The sequence below is a fragment of the Bombina bombina genome, chromosome 5 (genome assembly GCF_027579735.1).
Source record: "Bombina bombina isolate aBomBom1 chromosome 5, aBomBom1.pri, whole genome shotgun sequence".
Classification (NCBI taxonomy): domain Eukaryota; kingdom Metazoa; phylum Chordata; class Amphibia; order Anura; family Bombinatoridae; genus Bombina; species Bombina bombina.
The window spans coordinates 459,898,191-459,919,703 of record NC_069503.1 but is presented as its reverse complement, the minus strand read 5'-3'; the positions used below and the strand labels follow the sequence as shown (position 1 = coordinate 459,919,703).

The 21,513-nt window shown below is 38.3% G+C and overlaps 1 protein-coding gene across 1 annotated transcript in view; it reads left to right on the top strand.

Annotated features, from left to right (window-relative positions):
* The window catches only part of TMC2 (transmembrane channel like 2), a 212,269-nt gene that overhangs the window by 172,876 nt on the left and 17,880 nt on the right, over nt 1-21,513 (top strand). The window contains exons 14-15 of the mRNA XM_053715757.1: nt 7,022-7,261; nt 9,408-9,533. Of these exons, the coding sequence (XP_053571732.1) occupies nt 7,022-7,261; nt 9,408-9,533 (366 nt within the window). The remainder of the gene's footprint in view (nt 1-7,021; nt 7,262-9,407; nt 9,534-21,513) is intronic.

Sequence of the window (21,513 nt, the reverse complement as noted above, 5' to 3'; positions counted from 1 at the left end):
AGATTGGCCAGGGGAGGCGCTGCCTCACCTGCCTCCTGTGACTGCACGTCACTGGTATGTACCCTTGTGTGTGTGTGTGTACTGTATATCTGTGTGTTTGTGTGTATGTATGTGTATGTGTACCTGTATATGTATGATCCCTATAGATGTAGGTGAAGTAGATAGTGTATGTATGTAATGTGTCTGTATGTATGTACCCTTGTGTGTGTGTGTACTGTATATCTGTGTGTTTGTGTGTATGTATGTGTGTGTCTACCTGTATATGTATGATCCCTATAGATGTAGGTGAAGTAGTGATGTGTGTATGTATGTAAGGTTTCTGTATGTATGTACCCTTGTCTGTGTGTGTGTGTGTGTGTGTACTGTATTTCTATGTGTTTGTGTTGCATAGTACATTGCCCTACATTTCTTTGAACTATTTTGTGTTCTAGGTAGGGACCCCATGCTGTCATTTTGGGTCGGCCCTGCACACAGCCCTCGGCCTCAGGCCCCCTGTAAAAAAATATTCTATTGAGAGCACTCAAGGGGGGGTAGTTATCAAGCCGTCAACCTCAAATACACTGGAATTCCGCAGCGTATTTGTGGCGAGGCTGATTCGCCTTAGTTATCAAAGGCTCGAGACCGGCAAAAGTAGAATTTTGTGACGTAAGCTTCGATCCGCCGGACTCAGTCCGACACAGATCGATTCTTACGTCACTCCAGATGTTCCGCACACAAGTGCGGCACATTCTCACTACTTTTGCTAGTTATCAAATGACTAGCAGGTACGCTCGGCACTTTTACGGCCCAGTGTACCTGGTTTTCAAACCGCCACCCCTGGAGGCGGCGGATCCCATAGGAATCAATGGGAGTCTGACCATATCGAAAGTACAAGTTCGCTGCTGACAGACATCCCATTGATTTCTATGGGAGCTGTCTGCACCTAACACCCTAACATGTACCCCGAGTCTAAACACCACTAATCTGTCCCCCCCTACACCGCCGCAACTAAATAAAATTATTAGCCCCTAAACCGCCGCTCCCGGAGCCCACCGCAAGCTACTCTATACATATTAACCCCTAAACCGCCGCTCCCGGAGCCCACCGCAACTATAATAAATGTATTAACCCCTAAACCGCCGCTCCCTGAACCCGCCGCAACCTATATTAAATGTATTAACCCCTATCCTGCCCCCGCTACACCGTCGCCACCTATAATAAATTTATTAACCCCTAATCTGCCCCCCTACACCGTCGCCACCTATAATAAATTTATTAACCCCTATCCTGCCCCCCACTACGCCGCCGCCACTGTAATAAAATTATTAACCCCTAAACCTAAGTCTAACACTAACCCTAACGCCCCCCTAACTTAAATATTAATTAAATAAATCTAAATAATATTTTTATTATTAACTAAATCAATCCTATTTAAAACTAAATACTTACCTTTAAAATAAACCCTAATATAGCTACAATATAAATAATAATTATATTCTAGCTATCTTAGGATTTATTTTTATTTTACAGGTACCTTTCAATTTATTTTAACTAGGTACAATAGCTATTAAATAGTTATTAACTATTTAATAGCTTACCTAGCTAAAATAAACTGAAATTTACCTGTAAAATAAATCCTAACCTAAGTTATAATTACACCTAACACTACAATATACTTTAATAAATTATTCCTATTTAAAACTAAATACTTATCTGTAAAATAAACCCTAATATAGCTACAATATAAATAATAATTATATTGTAGCTATCTTAGGATTTATATTTATTTTACAGGTAACTTTGTATTTATTTTAGCTAGCTTGAATAGTTATTAAATAGTTATTAACTATTTAATAACTACCTAGCTAAAAGAAATACAAAATTACCTGTGAAATAAATCCTAACCTAAGTTACAATTAAACCTAACACTACACTATCATTAAATTAATTAAATAAACTACCTACAAATAACTACAATTAAATACAATTACATAAACTAACTAAAGTACAAAAAATAAAAAAAGCTAAGTTACAAAAAATAAAAAAATAAGTTACAAACATTTTAAAAATATTACAACAATTTTAAGCTACTTACACCTAATCTAAGCCCCCTAATAAAATAACAAACCCCCCCAAAATAAAAAAATGCCCTACCCTATTCTAAATTAAATAAAGTTCAAAGCTCTTTTACCTTACCAGCCCTTAAAAGGGCCATTTGTGGGGGCATGCCCCAAAAAGTACAGCTCTTTTGCCTGTAAAAGAAAAATACAACCCCCCCCCCAACATTAAAACCCACCACCCACATACCCCTAATCTAACCCAAACCCCCCTTACAAAAACCTAACACTAATCCCCTGAAGATCATCCTACCTTGTCTTCACTCAGCCGAGCAGCGATGGAACTGAAGAGGACATCCGGAGCGGAAGAAGTTAATCCTCCAAGCGGCGCTGAAGAAATCTTCCATCCGATGAAGTCATCATCCAGGCGGCGCTGAAGAAAAGTCTTCGATCCGGCCGATGTCATCTTCAAAGAGGCGCTGAAGAGGTCTTCTATCCGGGCGATGTCATCTTCCAAGCCGGGTCTTGAATCTTCCTCCCGCCGACGCGGAACCTCCTTCTTCACCGTCGGACTACGACGAATGAAGGCTCCTTTAAGGGAAGTCATCCAAGATGGCGTCCCCTCAATTCCGATTGGCTGATAGGATTCTATCAGCCAATCGGAATTAAGGTAGGAAAAATCTGATTGGCTGATGGAATCAGCCAATCAGATCGAGCTCACATTCTATTGGCTGTTCCGATCAGGGTTAGGGTTAGACTTAGGTTTAGGGGTTAATAATTTTATTACAGTGGCGGTGGTGTAGGGGGGGCAGGATAGGGGTTAATAAATGTTTTATAGGGGGCGACGGTGTAGGGGAGGCAGATTAGGGGTTAATAAATTTATTATAGGTGGCGACGGTGTAGGGGGGGCAGGATAGGGGTTAATAAATTTAATATAGGTTGCGGCGGGTTCATGGAGCTGCGGTTTAGGGGTTAAACTATTTATTTATTTGCGGCGAGGTGCGGGATCAGCAGGATAGGGGTTAATAACTTTATTATAGGTGGGGACGGTATAGGGGGGGCAGGATAGGGGTTAATAAATTTATTATAGGTGGCGACGGTATAGGGGGGGCAGGATAGGGGTTACTAGGTATAATGTAGGTGGCAGCGATGTCCGGGAGCGGCGGTTTAGGGGTTAATACATTTATAAGACTTGCGGCAGGGTCTAGGAGTGGCGGTTTAGGGGTTAGTAACTTTATTGAGTTGCGGGGGGCTCCGGGGGTGCCGGTATAGGGATAGAACAGTGTAGTTTAGTGTGGGTGCTTAGTGACAGGCTAGCATTAAAGCTGGGAAAAAGCCGAAGGGCAGCGAGATCGGATGAGTGATAACTATGGGGTCAGGACTGGTCATGAACAAAAGTGAAACTTACATATTTGCTAAATGCCACAGGAATCAAACTGTCAAGGACATTGCTTGATAAAGTTATTGAATAGCGTAAATGTGAACTTTTGAACCCTTTAGTTTTGATAGCATGAACAAAGGAACTCATTTTTTATGGGCCATCATTCTTTAAAAAAAAAATTATCTGTTAAAGGGGCTGCTTCTTTTTGTTTGAAATAATAAATAAAAGCAGCATCTTTACTTTTTAATAAAATAACTAACTGCACTAGGCAGCATTATGGGGGTAAAGGTGGCGGGAGTGGGGAGTTAGAAAGAAAATGGCACTGAAAAGTGCCTTTACATTAGGGATGGGCGAATGTTTCGCAACATTCGAAAAATGGCACAAATTTTAACACATTCGTTCGTTCGAATCGAATTTCGAATGTTTACATAACATTCTAACATTCGATTTTCGAATGTTTGGTTTCTAATTTTACAATTACATTCGAAAATATTCTTTTCGAAAAATTCAAATTTAGATTGTAATAGTATTTCCAATGCTTTTTCTTTAAATGTAATATTCGAATTACGCAATATTCGAATTCGAAAAATTAGAATTTAGATTGTAATAGTATTTCTAATGCTTTTTCTTTAAATGTAATATTCGAATTATGCAATATTCGAATTCGAAAAATTCGAATTTAGATTGTAATAGTATTTCTAATGCTTTTTCTTTAAATGTAATATTCGAATTATGCAATATTCGAATTCGAAAAATTCGAATTCATATTCGAATTCGAAAAATTCGAATTTATATGTTTGTAATAGTATTTCTAATGCTTTCTTTAAATGTAATATTCGAATTATGCAATATTCTATATGGAAACATTCAAAATGATATATTTGTATCTATTATGTATCAATTTACTAGATTCCCGCCCTACCACATGAACTATTGAACTTCTGAATAGTATTTGTTAAATAGAATGTTAAATTCGAAATTTCGAATGTGGACATTCGATATAATTATAAACATTCGAATTCTAAAGTGACATTCGAAAACTGTAAATAACATTCGATTTTCGAATTTTTAAGAATATTCGTTCTTATCGACATTCGGATTTAGAATTTGAATTTATGTAATAACATTCGTTCTACATTCGAAATTCTAAAATTTACACATTCGCCCATCTCTACTTTACATTGCGGTCTATGGGAATGTGTGTTCCCAGTAAATATATATGTATATGCTTATATACATATATAGTTATGTGTTAATATTTATATATATATATATATATATATACACATATTAACACATAAAATTACATTTGTATCTGGGGGCGTGTCCTAACAGCGGCTCTGTGCAGTTGTATTTTTCTAGAGCTCTGGGCAAAGAGATCATAATCCGCAGATTATAACTCCAAAATTACAGCATAGCATCTAGCAACTTTGACCTGTGTTTAAAAATAAAAGTCACTTTGCTCACTGCTGGAGACTGCCTTCTTTTACTTGAATTGTTTGGGCTTGGTCAGCCCTCTCCGTGCACTAGTGAGTAGTGGGTGCTGTATCCATCTCTATTCATTTGTAGCATCTAGCAACAACAGGATTGATTTTGTGAATCTGAGTGACCTACACCGTAATCCTAAACTATTTTGTTGTATTTATGACCCCAGGGTCAGAAAAGGACATCTGAGGCCTGTACCAGTGGCGATCATACAGGCAGTGCCCCCCCGGATCTCCGGGGTATTCTACCAGCATCCCAAACTTGCCCTGACATCTCTGTTTACAATATACACTACCCTCTTCGACAAAAGTACCCTACTAAATAGCACCGACGTGCAGAGGAAGGGAAAAGAAGGGAAACAAACAATGATTAACATCATGGCTGACACGTGGGTAGAAAATCTTCCCAACAAACAAGATCTGCTATTCCTTAGGTTGGAGGCATTATTTCAAAACCTGATAGACAAGGCGCTATCTGAGCAGGACCTACAAGTCCTCATAAATAAAGTGCCACCTGCTCAATTGAAATTACCGGCAATACAGCAAGTGTAGACTTTTGGGTCTGGCCTGTCCTTAGGGCCCGGGAAGGCCGCAAACCCCAATACTCAATTGATTGAGGTTTACCACAAGCTGAATAACTATACCAAGGTGACACAAGAAATATCGGGCAGTTTGCACGCAACAAACACCGAAAGAAAAAGCCAATCAAAAGCAGCACTTCAAGATCTCTCCGGCTTTCTGAGCAAGCAACACCGGACAAAAGAGCACTGCATCCTGGCCGCGGCCCTGGAGGGGTTTCGAGGGGTCCTCAATGGGACTATGACTGAAAAGCAAGCATCGGGCAGGTCTATGGCATCAACCGATGGTTATGACCAATGCAGTAGCCGACCGGAGACAGCCTCCATTTTACACAGTCCCGCTCCTTTCAGAGACAACTTCAGAGGAACTTACAGAATTTTGGACTTTGGATTTGCACGGCACACAGATGAAGAGATGACTGAATATGTAGCTACAAGATGGTATAGAGCTCCAGAAATCATGTTGAATTGGATGCATTATAATCAGACATTTAATATCTGGTCAGTGGGATGTATAATGGCTGAGCTCCTGACAGGAGGAACACTAGTTCCAGGCACAGACCATATTGATCAATTGAAGCTCATTTTGAGGTTGGTTGGGACCCCAGAGCCAGATCTCCTGCAGAAAATCTCATCGGAGCCTGCATGCAACTACATCCAGTCTTTGAGTATCTATTTCTTGGAGCTAATCCACAAGCTGTTGATCTGCTAGAGAAAATGTTAGTTTTGGACACAGACAAGCGGATAACTGCATCTGAAGCCCTTGCCCATGCCTACTTTGCTCAGTATCATGACCCAGAAGATGAACCCATAGCCGAGCCATAGGACCAGAGCTGTGAGCTGGACATTGAAGAGTGGAAGAGTCTCACGTATGACAAGGTAGTCTGTTTTGTGCCTCCTCCAATGGACACTGAGGAGATGGAATCTTGATAAAGATGTCCCAAGTTGTCCATCGCTGTGAAATTTGGGGGTCTCTATAAATCCCCTGGATAACCTACAAAGTGCCTCTGGGGGGAGATTTACACATATACATATCTCTCCCTAAAAATATATTTTCTTGTGCTGGGGAGAGTTATTGATATAGAATCTATGTAACTCCTGCTGCATGCACTACTCAGCTGTCTCCCCTTCTCATGATGACAGTACCTAATCCCCTTGTCACACATACATCTGTATTTTTGATGCTTGGAAATCCCAGCAAAGGGAATCACTACTTCTTAGTAGAATATGACTTCAGTCTGCATCTTAACACCTATTCACAGTCATCATGTTTATGTTTGGAAGAATAAGGTAAAGGACAAACAGTAACTGGGTTCGAGGGCTGGATGCTTCCTGTATGTGTAAAGTTTTAGAATGTTATAATTATCTGCAGATACTAATTGTCTCTGGGAAACTAATGTACAAAGCAGGAAAGTTACTTTGTCCACTTGTACAGCACACCTTTATAATAAGTTAAACAATTGTAAGATGATAATAATTTGTTTCTTGTTTCTATTAAAATATATTTGAGTTTGAATAACTTTTTTTTATTGTTCCTCTTAGGATGGGTTCATTTTATGCCCCTGGATTAATTGGAATAAATGTTCTCAGATTATTAACCTCCATGTACTTCCAATGCTGGGCAGTTATGAGCAGTAATGTTCCTCATGAACGGGTCTTCAAAGCATCTAAATCAAATAACTTCTACATGGGACTGCTTCTCCTCATTCTCTTCTTGAGTCTTCTGCCAGTGGCCTACACAATTATGTCTCTCCCGCCCTCATATGACTGTGGTCCTTTCAGGTATTGTAGCATTATTAAAAGACCCAGTAATGCCATCTTTGGGCTGTGCTTTCTTTAGTACTTAAAAGGTACAGTAAAGTCAAAATTAAACTTTTATGATCAGATAGAGCTTGCAATTTTTTTACAACTTTTCAATTTATTTTAGTTACATAATTTGGTTTGGTTTCTTGGTATCCTTGACTGAAAATCATACCTAGGTAGGCTCAGAAGCTGCAATGCACTGCTGGGAGCTAGCACATGTATGCCTCTTGTCATTGACTCTCCTGACATGCTCATCTAGGTCCCAGCAGCCCATTGCAGCTTCTTCAACAAAGTATACCAATAGAATTAAGGAAATTTGACAATAGAAGTAAATTGGAAAGTTGTTTAAAATTGTATACTCTATCTGAATCATGAAAGAAAGATATTGAGATTTTTTTAATTATATTAATTAAAGAGAATATTGTTTTCAAAGTGCCCCAAGGGTCCTTAATTACTCTGTTCACAGGTATATGTATTCTAGACTAGAGCACTTAAACAATTGTGTTCCAAAGCCACAAACAATATAATATTTTGTAGTACATATTTTTTTATATATATATATATATATATATATATATATATATATATATATATATATATATATATATATATGTATATATTATAAAATACAGAAATTAACCTTTGTTAATATACTTCCCATAAATGTTTCCATCATAAATAATTTAAGATCATGTACATGCAGCATGGATTTGATTTGTATTAAATTGATTTAAATAATGATTTAAATCCCAATTTAAATCACTAGTCAATAAGACCGATTTCAATCAATTTAAATCATGGTTTTCATTTTTAGCATAATAACTCTTCAGATTATTTTCCAGTTATATCAGACCATTACAAATTTAGTTATATATAATTAGATATGCATAGATAGATCATTTAACTTATTGAATTAAATTATTGGGAGGTGAACTATCTCCAATTAGGGCCAGATTATAAGTGGAGTGGTATTTAATGGTCCCACTCAAGCTTTAACTGAGCTAAAAGTAAGCTTTTTGCACGCGTCAGGTAGTGCTCGTATTACAAAACAGTAAACAGTTTTTGCTCGCTTGCTAACCCAAAGAGCATAAAAAGATGAATTTATAATATCATGAGCTATAACCTATTTTGACCTTTTTTTCCTTTAAATATAAACTATCTGTTTTGTTTTTTCTCAAAAAGTATTTTATTTAAAAAAAATACTACTTAAATTTCATTCATTTTTATTTACCCTGTGTAATGATAATATTCAATAAGAGAACAAAAACATTTCCTTTAATTTTTAAATTGTACTAAAATATATATTTTTAACTTTCAAATGAATTTTAATCATTTTTACCAGGATAGTATATGTATAACAGTCCATACAAAATAGATATATAATTTTATTGTGATTTGTTTAATTTTACTAACAACTCACTGTAATATTTTACATTCACTGCCAAGAAAAAGGGACAGTAAACTACATCCCCTTTTTCTGCATTTTTTGTTTTGTTTAAATGCAGCCTAGACACCCACAGCTGCCCATCAGCTGAGATTTTTTTTTATCTAACTTGGTACAGCCAATGAGAAAAGTTAATGCTTCTGTTTTTCTTAGTGTTACAACTGATTAATAGTGTCACCACTTTGCTGTAATGTTTTCTTGAGAACATCATTTTTTATGTATATATACAAAATGAAATGTATATGCACCAAACATACTGGCAATTCAATGGGTGGCAATTATTATTCATTTTCTATCAGAATAAAAGAAGGACCCGTCACTTAAAATATAATCTCAGTGATGAGACTTTAGGAGCATATTTTTTATTTTGTTTTAATATCCTGAGATTTTTATGCTGGGCTTCTTTCAGACAGTGTTAGAATATATTCTGCAGGAGATTTGTAAATGGTGCATTACACAAGTGAACTAAAAGAGACTACATAATTAAGTTTTCAGTTGATTCTCTTGGATGGGTTTTCAGGAAGCAGCAACATTTTTAAAGGATGAGAATGCCTAGGAATTTTCCATATAAGGATGCAATGTTACTCTTTTCCATATAACTTTTTAGTAAAACATTGTAACAAAATTCACTCTCAGGTAATACATTTTTGTGTGTTTAAAGTAGAATTTCTTTGTTTCTAGTGGGAAGAAAAGAATGTTTGATGTCATCCAAGAAACAATGGAGAACGACTTTCCACCTTTTGTTGCCAAAATTCTGAGTTCTATAGCAAATCCTGGTCTAATTATACCAGCCATTCTCCTTATGGTGTAAGTTATATTTTATTCTCTAAGTAATATGGCCCTTGGGTAAAATACTACTTTAATATAATCCCTCCAATATGTCATAGGCTACTCTTGAACATACTTTACCATTAGCATATTCCTCTATTGTAATTTTGTCAATTTCTGTTTCATGTCTTCACTGTTTAAGTCACTTTGTCTCCCTTAAAATGTATAAGACAATTCATACTTTGAATTCACCCATCAGCTTCAAGGTTTCTTTTCCCCCTCCCACCCATACCTTTGCAATATACCATCTTAATTCCGATCATCTATAATCTCACCTCTCTGTCTCCTCTGTCTCAGGATAAGATTCTCTAAAGTTATATGGTTAGAAGGGATTCTGTAAAAAGCCTCATCAGTACTTTAGAATGCTATTTTAGAACTATGTATATCATTAAGAGGCATTGACTAATTTTCTGCATGTGAAGTAGAGATGCTTACATATAGTTCTCAATAAAATAAATTGACGATTTCCCTCCATGCCATTGAGTCACTCTTTTTACTTAATTGCTGATCAATCCCTCACATAGGTATTATTGTATTCTGAATAAAAACATTGGTGTTGTAAATATTTGAGAAAAATCTATATCTGAATAGTAAAATAAATGGGCTGAGATTTTGAGCAAGCCCCTATTGATAATAACAGAGACTTAGCATAGCTACAACTCCAACACTATTAATAGTAGTGGATCAGCCACCCCCCTCATGCTGTTCAAAGGCACTGGCTCTATCACTGCGGCAGCTTCCAAGTAATAGCAATGTCTATTACATACAGAACCACAACGCAATAAAAAATAGGAGTTAGAGTTAGCTTTAGCAATACATACTGTTGAATGCAATTGTGATAACAAAAAACAGGGATGGCCAACTGGCAGTCCAAGGACCACATGGAGCCCTTTGTGCTAGATTATGTGGCCCCCAGAAAAAGCAGAGCCAAAAATATGTGCTTTCGGGTGACCACAACTCAAAAGAGCCTTCTGGGGGAGAAGAGCAGAGTGTACCCTGCAAATTTACCAAAATATGACTCTGTGCCTCTAAACTTTTTTAGGAAATATATTACTTGTGTGCTTAATAGTCATACATTTATATGTGGCCCTTAAGGATTCTAAAATACTGATCTTCAGCCCCCATGGGTTAGGAAGTTGCCCATCACTGACATAAATTGTATCACTTAACCATTTGCTCATTTTCATATTGAAGTACAATACAATATTTTTCACAATATTTCAGCTATTTGAAGCATATTTATTGATGCGCAGGCTAAAAAAAAAAAAAAAAAAAAGATGCTCTTCTAGTTTGTACTCAGGAAAAACTTTTCTTAAGACAGCTGCTCCTTAACTCGCCTCTCCTTAACCGCTTCTGAGGTGGTGGACAGCAATCCAATACGATCAGGATGATTGACACCCCCTGCTATCTGCAGGGGGCGGCATTGCACAAGCATTTCACAAGGAATGCTTGTGTAATGATAAATGTCGACAGCGTTTATCGATATGGGGCATTTATCGATGTGGTGCGGACATAATCCTCTTTAGCAGATCATGTCCGCCCCACATTGATAAATCGGTCCCTATGACTGTCCTCAGAGCTCAACCTGCAGTTGCACAAAAGATTTTTGTGTTAGACAAAGCAATGTAAAGAATCACACATAAAAGATACCCCTGCATTGTTAACTCTACCCACAGCGACTAACCCTAACCAAACCCTACCCTAACGCAAAAAATCTTGACTATATTAACCGAATTACCCCCACAATTGCTAAACCTAAGTATGACTAGGTCCCTGCCCAGTATCATGTCCTCCTTTGCTCCACCCGTACCATGTTCTGGACCTCCTGCAGAGTTCAAAAATAGAATTAAGGTACAGTCAGAGTTCCCATTTATTTTTCTATAATTAGTGATTATTTTGATTATTCTGAATGACAGTAACCAATGAGAATAGAAAACAGGAATGCTCATGGTCAAAATTGATCAAATGCATTCTTCTTATTGGTTAATAAAGCAACATTAAGGTTAAACTACAGTAGGGGGCATTGGATGAGTAACTGCTACAGTAGACCTGAGCTAGGAACATGACAGTTATAATTAATATGCTGTAACACTGGTTTGTGTGTAATATAAACACCAGTGTTATAGTAGTGGTGCTAGTGACCAGCCGTAAGTAGGTGCTATTATTTAGTGATCTGCATATAGCTTTGTGTCACTAACTAATAGCAGTGAGAGTTTGAACTCACCACCACCACCTACAAACAGAGTTGCAATGGGAAATCTGCTTCGTAGTATTTTTATAGGAACTGAAGTATAGCAACTTGTTGTAGCCCTTTAACTGTTAGTAATAGTAATTCCAGTAGAGGAGTTTGCTCTTTTATGGAGAGAATTCTTGTAGGCAAAGATGACTTCCGAAGCTAATTTAATGGAACATGATTTTTTTGATGCATCTAGAGGAGGGTATTTATTTATTTAGTTAAAAAAAACTGCTACAGGTGTTGTTGTGTCCCTCTTAGGCAATAAAAATTAAAAGGACATAAAAGTGCAAAATGAAAATGCTCTAATGTGCTAGAGCAGGGGTGGGCAAGTGACCGCAAGTGAATTTTGAGGTGACCGCCTGGACGATTTCAAAAGTCTGCATAATAAGAGAAACATTTCTCACACATCTAGATTATGAGTGAAGAGCCTCATCACTGTAGATATGATATGATAGATGTATGACAAAATGTTTCTCTTATGCACTTCTGAAATCGGCTATGAGTCTATGACGGCGGTATGTGTACTTTAGTATGCATGACGCCGCTGTAGCTGAACTTGCTGCCCCAGCTTTGGTTACTGCCTGTCCCAAACTCTCCTACTTTTTGTCTCAAGAGCGGTCAGTCCATAGTACAGACTTCATGCGCCAGCCTGAGATACTGCTCGGTATCCCAGGGTTTGGCAGTTCCAGGTCCTGCTCTGTCTGATATTCTGCTGCTACTTTCTAGTTCTGTCCTCCGTTATTTGTCACCAGGCTCTGCTTCTTTTACTTACTCTGTACCAGGCTTTGATGCTGCTCTCTGATACTTTCTCTGATACACTAATATTAGCTATACTTTGTGCTAGTTTCTGCAGCTTTCTGTCCCTAGAATTTATTGTCACCAAATTGTGCAGGTCAGTGCTGTTGCTGCTATACAAGTCTCTGGTTGCTGTGTAAGGGGGTACAGAGCCTGCAGGTCCTGCCGCTGTCACTGTCCCAACTATTTGCAATAGTCTTCAGCTAGTAGTGGACGGATCAAGAGCAGCCAACAGGACCTGCCCTCTAATAAACCTGACATGGTGTCCAGCCAATAACATTACATTGTAGAATGAGTCTGTCTATGATTGGCTGAGAATAGTTCATTGTCATCATTGTACCTGAACTGTGGGTTTCCCATGTGTTCCAGGCTTGACTACTCCGCTAGCCCTAGACTTGAGCCGTCTTGATTGTGCGTTACACAGATAAGGTAGCTTGATGGTCCCAGCTTCACATAAAGAGAGCTCTCGCAGTAAGTAAAGAGCGCGGCTGTATTATTTGTGGCAAAAATGTAATTTTCAGCCAGCGACTGGTGTTTTTTTTAGTTAGGTGACCACGTCACTTGGAATAAAATTATAGGTAGCCCTTGCCTTACAAAAGTCTGCCCACCCCTGTGCTAGAGTATTTTATTATTGCACTATTTCTTGTGTATAACTAGGTTTTTAATTTCTACATAGTTAAAGACCGCTCCAGAGTAACACTAATGGGACCTAGCTGAATATATCTGTGAACCAATCACAAGAGGCATATGTGCATAGCCACCAATCACCAGCTAGGTCCCAGTACTGCATTGCTGCTTTAGAGTTGCAAGCAATAGTGTGGCACGCTAATTAATGCTCCCGCTCGAGCTTTAATTGCGCTAGAAGTAAGCTTTTTGTGCTCGGCGGGTTGCGCTAGTATTATGAATTAAAAGTAAACTGTTTTCACTCTCGTGCTAACCTGACGAGCACAAAAAGAAAACTTAGAATATTGCTTGCACATTCACATATTCTCCCATAGAGGTCAATGGAGAAAATAAAAGGGAATAAAAAAAAAACTAACGCCCCACTCTTGCACAAACCCGATTGCATATTTTTAACTGCACTAACCGAACATGGAAATATGAATATTTCAATTCCAATGTTCTTCAGATAGAAGAAAATGTTCTATTTATTTATAAATAAATATTTCTAATTACATATATATAGATATAGATAGATAGATAGATAGATAGATAGATAGATACAGATATATGTAGGAATATTTATTTATAAATACAGTACATAAAACATATTCTGCTATGTGCAGGAATGTGAAATATTTACAGTAAATACATAGTTAACCACTTAATTAAATATGGATATTGCATAAATATGCACACACACACACACATATATATACAGTCACTAGAGGCAGGTGAGGCAGGGCTTCACCTCTCATATGGGCAAAAATATATATTTTTTTATTGGCTTTAAAAAAAAATTGCAATTTTTTTCCCCCAGCATTTTTTTTTCACAGCTACATGTTGTGCAATGGAGAGGCACAAGCAGGTCTGCCCACCATTACACAACATCCTGCGCCACCTACTGGATGAAAGTGGTTAAGATCATTGCATGGCCCATAAGTGCTTATTTGAGGCAGTTCTATTTGGGCTGACCCAATCCAGGTCATAGTTGCCAACAGTCCCGTTTTTCCCGGGACAATCTCGGAATTTGAGACCCTGTCACTGCCATTTAATTGTCCCTGGACTCTTCCCTGTGTTATTTAAAAAAAAAAACCATTTTGCTGCAATTCCGAGTTCCGCCAGCAGGTGTCACTTTCAAAGTAAAGCATAGCAGGAAACTGAATTTCTAGCTGCTTGTCTACAGAGCTTCTTGCCGTGGGGAACTTCCTGCTTCTGATTTAATTCAAACATTCTTCACACAGATGATCTATGGATCATTTATCAATCACCATGGAAAAATAATGTGAAATTGGTGCTAGGATCTGTTTGTGCAGGGTATTTAGCAGCTGTAGTGAGGTGAGTGAATAACTCAGTGAGATAGTATGAGCTTTGGGGGTTTATCAGTATTGCAAAATTGTGCACTGCCCACTCCTGTTGTCACTGTTCTTTAATCACAGCTGAATGCTACAAACTGTGTGACATTTTAGTAGTTAGCTCTGTGATCTGGGTGATAATGAGCTGCTGCTAGTGAAGGGTTAATAATATACATTGTACAGATCTGGGTGACAATGAGCTGCTGCTAGTGAAGGGTTAATACACTGTACAGATCTGGGTGACATTGAGCTGCTGCTAGTGAATGGTTAATAATACACATTGTACAGAACTGGGTGACAATGAGCTGCTGCTAGTGAAGGGTTAATACACACTGTACAGATCTGGGTGACAATGATCTGCTGCTAGTGAAGGGTTAATACCCTGTACAGACCTGGGTGACAATGATCTGCTGCTAGTGAAGCGTTAATACATTGTACAGATCTGGGTGACAATCATCTGCTGCTAGTGAAGGGTTAATACACACTACATATCTTGGTGGCAATGAGCTGCTGCTAGTGAAGGGTTAATACACACTGTGCATATCTGGGTGACAATGAGCTGCTGCTAGTGAAGGGTTAATACACACTGTACAGGTGATAATGAGCTGCTGCTAGTGAATGGGTAATACACTGTACAGAACTGGGTGACTATGATCTGTTGCTAGTGAAGGGTTAATACACACTGTACAGATCTGGGTGATAATGAGTTGCTGCTAGTGAAGGGTTACTACACACTGTACAGATCTGGGTGATAATGAGCTGCTCCTAGTGAAGGGTTAATACACACTGTACAGATCTAAGTGACAATGAGCTGCTGCTAGTGAAGGGTTAATACACATTGTACAGATCTGGGTGACAATGAGCTGCTGCTAGTGAAGGGTTAATACACATTGTACAGATCTCGGTGACAATGAGCTGCTGCTAGTGAAGGGTTAATACACACTGTACATATCTAAGTGACAATGAGCTGCTGCTAGTGAAGGGTTAATACACATTCTACAGATCTGGGTGATAATGAGCTGCTGCTAGTGAAGGGTTACTACACACTGTACATATCTGGGTGGCAATGAGCTGCTGCTAGTGACGGGTTAATACACACTGTACAGATCTGGGTGATAATGAGCTGCTGCTAGTGAAGGGTTAATACACACTGTACAGATCTGGGTGATAATGAGCTGCTGCTAGTGAAGGGTTAATACATACTGTACAGATCTGGGTGACAATGAGCTGCTGCTAGTAAAGGGTTAATACACACTGTACAGATCTGAGAGACAATGAGCTGCTGCTAGTGAAGGGTTAATACACACTGTACATATCTGGGTGACAATGAGCTGCTGCTAGTGAAGGGTTAATACACACTGTACAGATCTGGGTGATAATGAGCTGCTGCTAGTGACGGGTTAATACACACTGTACAGATCTAGGTGAAAATGAGCTGCTGCTAGTGAAGGGTTAATACACACTGTACAGATCTGGGTGACAATGACCTGCTGCTAGTGAAGGGTTAATACACACTGTACATATCTGGGTGATAATGAGCTGCTGCTAGTGAAGGGTTAATACACACTGTACATATCTGGGCAATAATGAGCTGCTGCTAGTGAAGGGTTAATACACACTGTACAGATCTGGGCGATAATGAGCTGCTGCTAGTGAAGGGTTAATAGACACTGTACAGATCTGGGTGATAATGAGCTGCTGCTAGTGAAGGGTTAATACACACTGTAAATATCTGGGTGACAATGAGCTGCTGCTAGTGAAGGGTTAATACACACTGTACATATCTGGGTGACAATGAGCTGCTGCTAGTGAAGGGTTAATACACACTGTACATATCTGGGTGACAATGAGCTGCTGCTAGTGAAGGGTCAATACACACTGTACAGATCTGGGTGATAATGAGCTGCTGCTAGTGAAGGGTTAATACACACTGTACAGATCTGGGTGACAATGAGCTGCTGCTAGTGAAGGGTTAATACACACTGTACAGATCTGGGTGATAATGAGCTGCTGCTAGTGAAGGGTTAATACACACTGTACAGATCTGGGTGGCAATGAGCTGCTGCTAGTGACGGGTTAATACACACTGTACAGATCTGGGTGACAATGAGTTGCTGCTAGTGAAGGGTTAATACACACTGTACAGATTTGGGTGATAATGATCTTTTGCAAAATAATTAATCAGGTGTAAAGATAATAGTCAAAATCTAAACTACTTTCTGTTAATAGAGAAATTAATCTTTTGATCAGCAACAGCTATAATCTACCAAGTAACACTAAAAATATGGCTAAAGTGCATATTCCCTCTTTTGTTCTATACCTTTTTAGTTTCATATATTTATATATATATATATATATATATATATATATATATATATAAAAATATGCACTATAATAAATAGGTGGGGTTAAACGATGCTAATTATGTGGGTTTGGCAAAGTGGGCGGAACTTTAGGGCAGGGGGTGTGGTAAAAAAATTCATACAGGTAATTGATAGCTGGAAAGTGTCCCTGGAATTTTTTTTTCAAATGTTGGCAACTATGCCAGTGAGAGGCATTATTAAGTGGAACTTGGGTTTGGGGCTGGATGTTAAATTATATAAAACAAAACAAAAACGGAAAAAAAACAACTTTAATTTATTTTGTTGCTTCCCTGTGAAGCGGCCAGCTTTGCTAAAGTGAAAAAGAGAGTTCTGTACTTCCCCTCTAAGTGCAGTGGAATGTGCTACTGTCACTTCCTTACAGAGCAGGAAGAGATGCAGAGAGAGCAGTTTTTAGCCACATCTTATTGAAGTAAGTTCTACAACCTTAGATTTTACTGAAAGGGAGTCTGTTTTATATATATATATATATATATATATATATATATATATATATATATATATATATATATATATATATATATATATATAATTTAATGAATGTGGTTTAGTGTTTTTGTTTTTTTTTACTCTTTTACAGCAGTTTAAAGATCATTTTTGTATTTTGCTTACTCAAACTTTACACCTTAGCAGCTTGCCTCTGTACTTCACACTAATTTATAGTCTCACTTTCTGAACTCTCTGTAGCTCTGCTGTTTTATTACTTAAAAATGCAGTGGTCCCTCTCCCCCCCCCCTTGTGTGTGTGTCTCTCTCTCTCTCTCTGTAACATATCTCAGCCTAATGTCACTATCCCTTTAAGACTTCCTTCTCTGACTGCTGCATTTGGGCAGTATTTACATTCAGCTTGCTTGCCTGCCTGATTAATCATTCATGCACCTGATTACCTCAGCCTCTTTTTAAGCCTTCTCAGGTCTAATGTGCTTTGCATTAACTTTGAAGTTGTGATCCTGAACAACTGAGATCTGTGACTGTTTCCTGCATGAATTTACCAACTATTCCAAGATACAGCATTTTCTATTACCTATGCTAAATACCATCAAACCACAAGTATCAAAAAGAATCCCATTCTGTTTCCTGGACACAGCTACTTAACAAACTCTGAACTTTATTATAAATTAAGTATGCTTTTGCTTATCATCACTCTTTAATTACAATAACATCATCTTACTCAGAACTTTATAACTATTTCTTTGCTTCTAGTTGTCATTGCTGAAATAACCTGCAACAAACCTAGTTTGCATATATATGCTCAAACAGTAATTAATGCCTGAGATTTGTAACTTGTCTATCACTTGTGCTACTCTGATTATACTGATATACAGCTCTACATAATATTATGAACTGTGAACCTGCAACAAACCTTGGTTTGTATATATATGCACAAACAGTAATTAATGCCTAAGACTTACAACTTGTCTCATTTGTGTTACTCTGCTTATACTGATATACAGCTCTACATAATATTATGAACTGTGAACCTGCAACAAGCCTTGGTTTGCATATATATGCACAAAACAGTAATTAATGCCTAAGACTTGCAACTTGTTTATCACTTGTGCTGCTGTGTTTAACTCTGACATACAACCTTATATAATATTATGTACTGTGAACCTACAACAAACCTTAGTTTGCATCTAAGTATCAAACTTCTACCTGTTTACTCTGAAGCCTGAACATTCCACATTGCTATATATTACTCTCATTGAATCCTGCAGCTACTCCTGTTAACTAATCATAACTCACAGTGAAGCCAGAATATATTGTAAACAAATATTGCACTCTCCATTAATTCTTCAATAACTTCTAACAATTATGAATCACAGAATATCATCTATCCACGTCCAGGATACTCTTCCCCGGGGCAGGGGTCGGTGTCTTCAAATCCCTACCACTGCCCCAAAGGTCTGTTTCCTGAGCGCATGTACACCGGATCATGACAGAAAGTTAATGCCTAAAAAAGGGATTCGCAGTGGTAGTGGATGCACCGACCCTCAAAGGAAAATAAAAAATGACAACATAACTCAGACCCAAGCAATCCCTAAAGGAAAAACAGAAGATTTTCAAACTTTTAAAAATTTGAAGATACAGTACTCCCATTCTAGACAATCCTCTACTCATGTTCGTGGTTACCATTTTGGTGAAACTGATCCTGAATCCGACTATGAAAACAAAGAGGATTTAACCATAGCTTCAGCAGAAAAAATTCAGATTTTCAAAGATTTAAAGAGACTGAACCACTTTTCTAAAATGTCATCTGTTCCTCATGTTCGTGATTACCATGTTGGTGAAACAGATTCTGAGTCTGACTATGTAACTGAAGAGGATGCATTCATAGATTCAGCAGAAAAAAATCAGACCTTTAAAGATTTAAAGAGACAGGACTACTGTTCCGGATTACCATCTAATCCTCCTGTTTGTGATTCCTATCCTGGTGATACTGATTCTGAGTCTGAATATGTCAACAGGGAGGATGACTTCACGGATCCAGCTGAGCTGGCATTAGACTGGTATGAGCGCAAGTGTAATTTGCCGCAAACTCAGACAAAACCTCAATCTATTGTTTATAATGACATGCTTGGTTGTTATATTTATGAAACAGACAGCTCCCATCATGAAACCTCTCAAGGAAATACTGATCTTCCTATTTCTGATACTCCCATGGATTCGTTAGATTGGACAGATTCAGGGCCGGAAGAAAAAACATCTGGTTTACAGACCGCTGTTTGGAGAAAAAGTTCCCTCAACTACTATGCTGATTTATTACATCATAATTATGCATCCAGTGATGAAGAGGATTTCTGTTCTCAACCTGATATAAGGTACTGCAAGCCACAATGGCAACAACCTAAGAAGCCTCATATTGGGAAGAAATATCAGTTATCTAAGCTCTCTAAGAAAAAGAAGAAGAAAATCTTTCTGCCTATAGAAAATCAGAAGTGCAAAGAGGAAACTCAGCCTGAATCTCCTGTTTTAGTTTCTGTTGTACCAGACCCTCTCTTGCCTCATGACACTGTCAACACCGAGCTGGATGATGTCTATAGTCACTATCAGTCTGTTCTTAAAGCATCTAATGGTATCTCTTCTCAGACTCTACAAAAAATACAAACACTGTTTCCAACTATTGATTTCTCATATCCCTCTCATGATGCCTCATTGCCTGTAAACCCTGTGCTAGAAGCAAAAGATAATTTTGTTCCAGATATACAACCTTTCAGTTTACCAGAGATAATCCCTGGAGAATTTAGCTCTGATATTCAAACTCAAATAAGCATGCCTGCTGAACTCCAGATAACTTCTCAGTCAGAATCTTGTGTCACAATTCCTCCGCATCTACCTGAGTGTGGCATATTTCAGTATACTTCACCTTCTCAAAATTCTTCTGTTACTGCATCTAAGAAATTGTTTCCCTTGGGAGATACTTTGCATCAACCTACATTTTCTACTACATCAGTTCCCTGTACAGGAATTCCTGATACTGAATCCTGTGAGGACAACTTTGAACCAAGTTCGCAAGTGGACATTCTTGACCCTGAAACTTGTACAAAAGTTCTTCAAGAAGATTCCCCAGTGCCCATTCCTATTTTCCATGATTATACTACTAAACCTGACATCAAGGTGGACTCTCCTGTTTTTGACCCTGGTATGGGTATTCCTTTGTTTAACCCAGAAATGGGTGTAATAATACTTGATCCTGAAGATAGTCATGCCCTCTACTCAGAAGCGAGTATGGTTCCTGGCTCTAAAGTGGGTTCTTTTTCTTTCTATATAGTTGAACCTTGCCCTGGCATGGGCATTCCTTCACCCGATCCTACTGAGGATATTCCTGAACCTTGCCCTGGTGAGGGCATTCCTACACTTGATCCTATTGAGGATATTCCTGAACCTTGCCCAGATGTGGGTATCCCTGAACCTTGCCCTAGTGTGGGCATTCATATACCTGTTCTTAGTGAGGACACTTTTGATTCTGAATCCAGTAAGGAGACATTTCATATTGAATTAGAAGATGGCAAGAACTGGACAAATCTTGCACTCTACACTCCTATCTCCTACTTTGAAGAAAGCCCTGCTATTGCGTTAGAAGTGGCTATAGCTTTTTCTTTTGGAGTATATCTAATCCTCAGCCAAGAGGTTAATTCTGAGGATACTCAAATCTCTGACCCAAAGGTGGTTAATCTGGTTATCAATCCAGAATGCTGCATCTCTATTTCTGAAGCTGAGGAAAGCCTATTCATATCGCTAGGACTGGCTGCCTTTTCATTGGCTATGTACATGGTCATCTATCATGAAGAACATCCGCCTATCTACCCTCAGGATGATTCTGTGGTAGGAAGCTCATTGTATGTTACGTTCATGCATTCTCACGATGACTACAAAAAAGTTTACTTCAAGTATTGCTCTCATCATTGTCAAGATCTTTTGATACCTGAATTACATGGCCTTTACTTCGTCATTCAACTTTTTCAAGAGATCTCCAACCCTCCTTTCTTGATTTCCGATTGGACTCACTACCTCCATACACCTACTACCGGT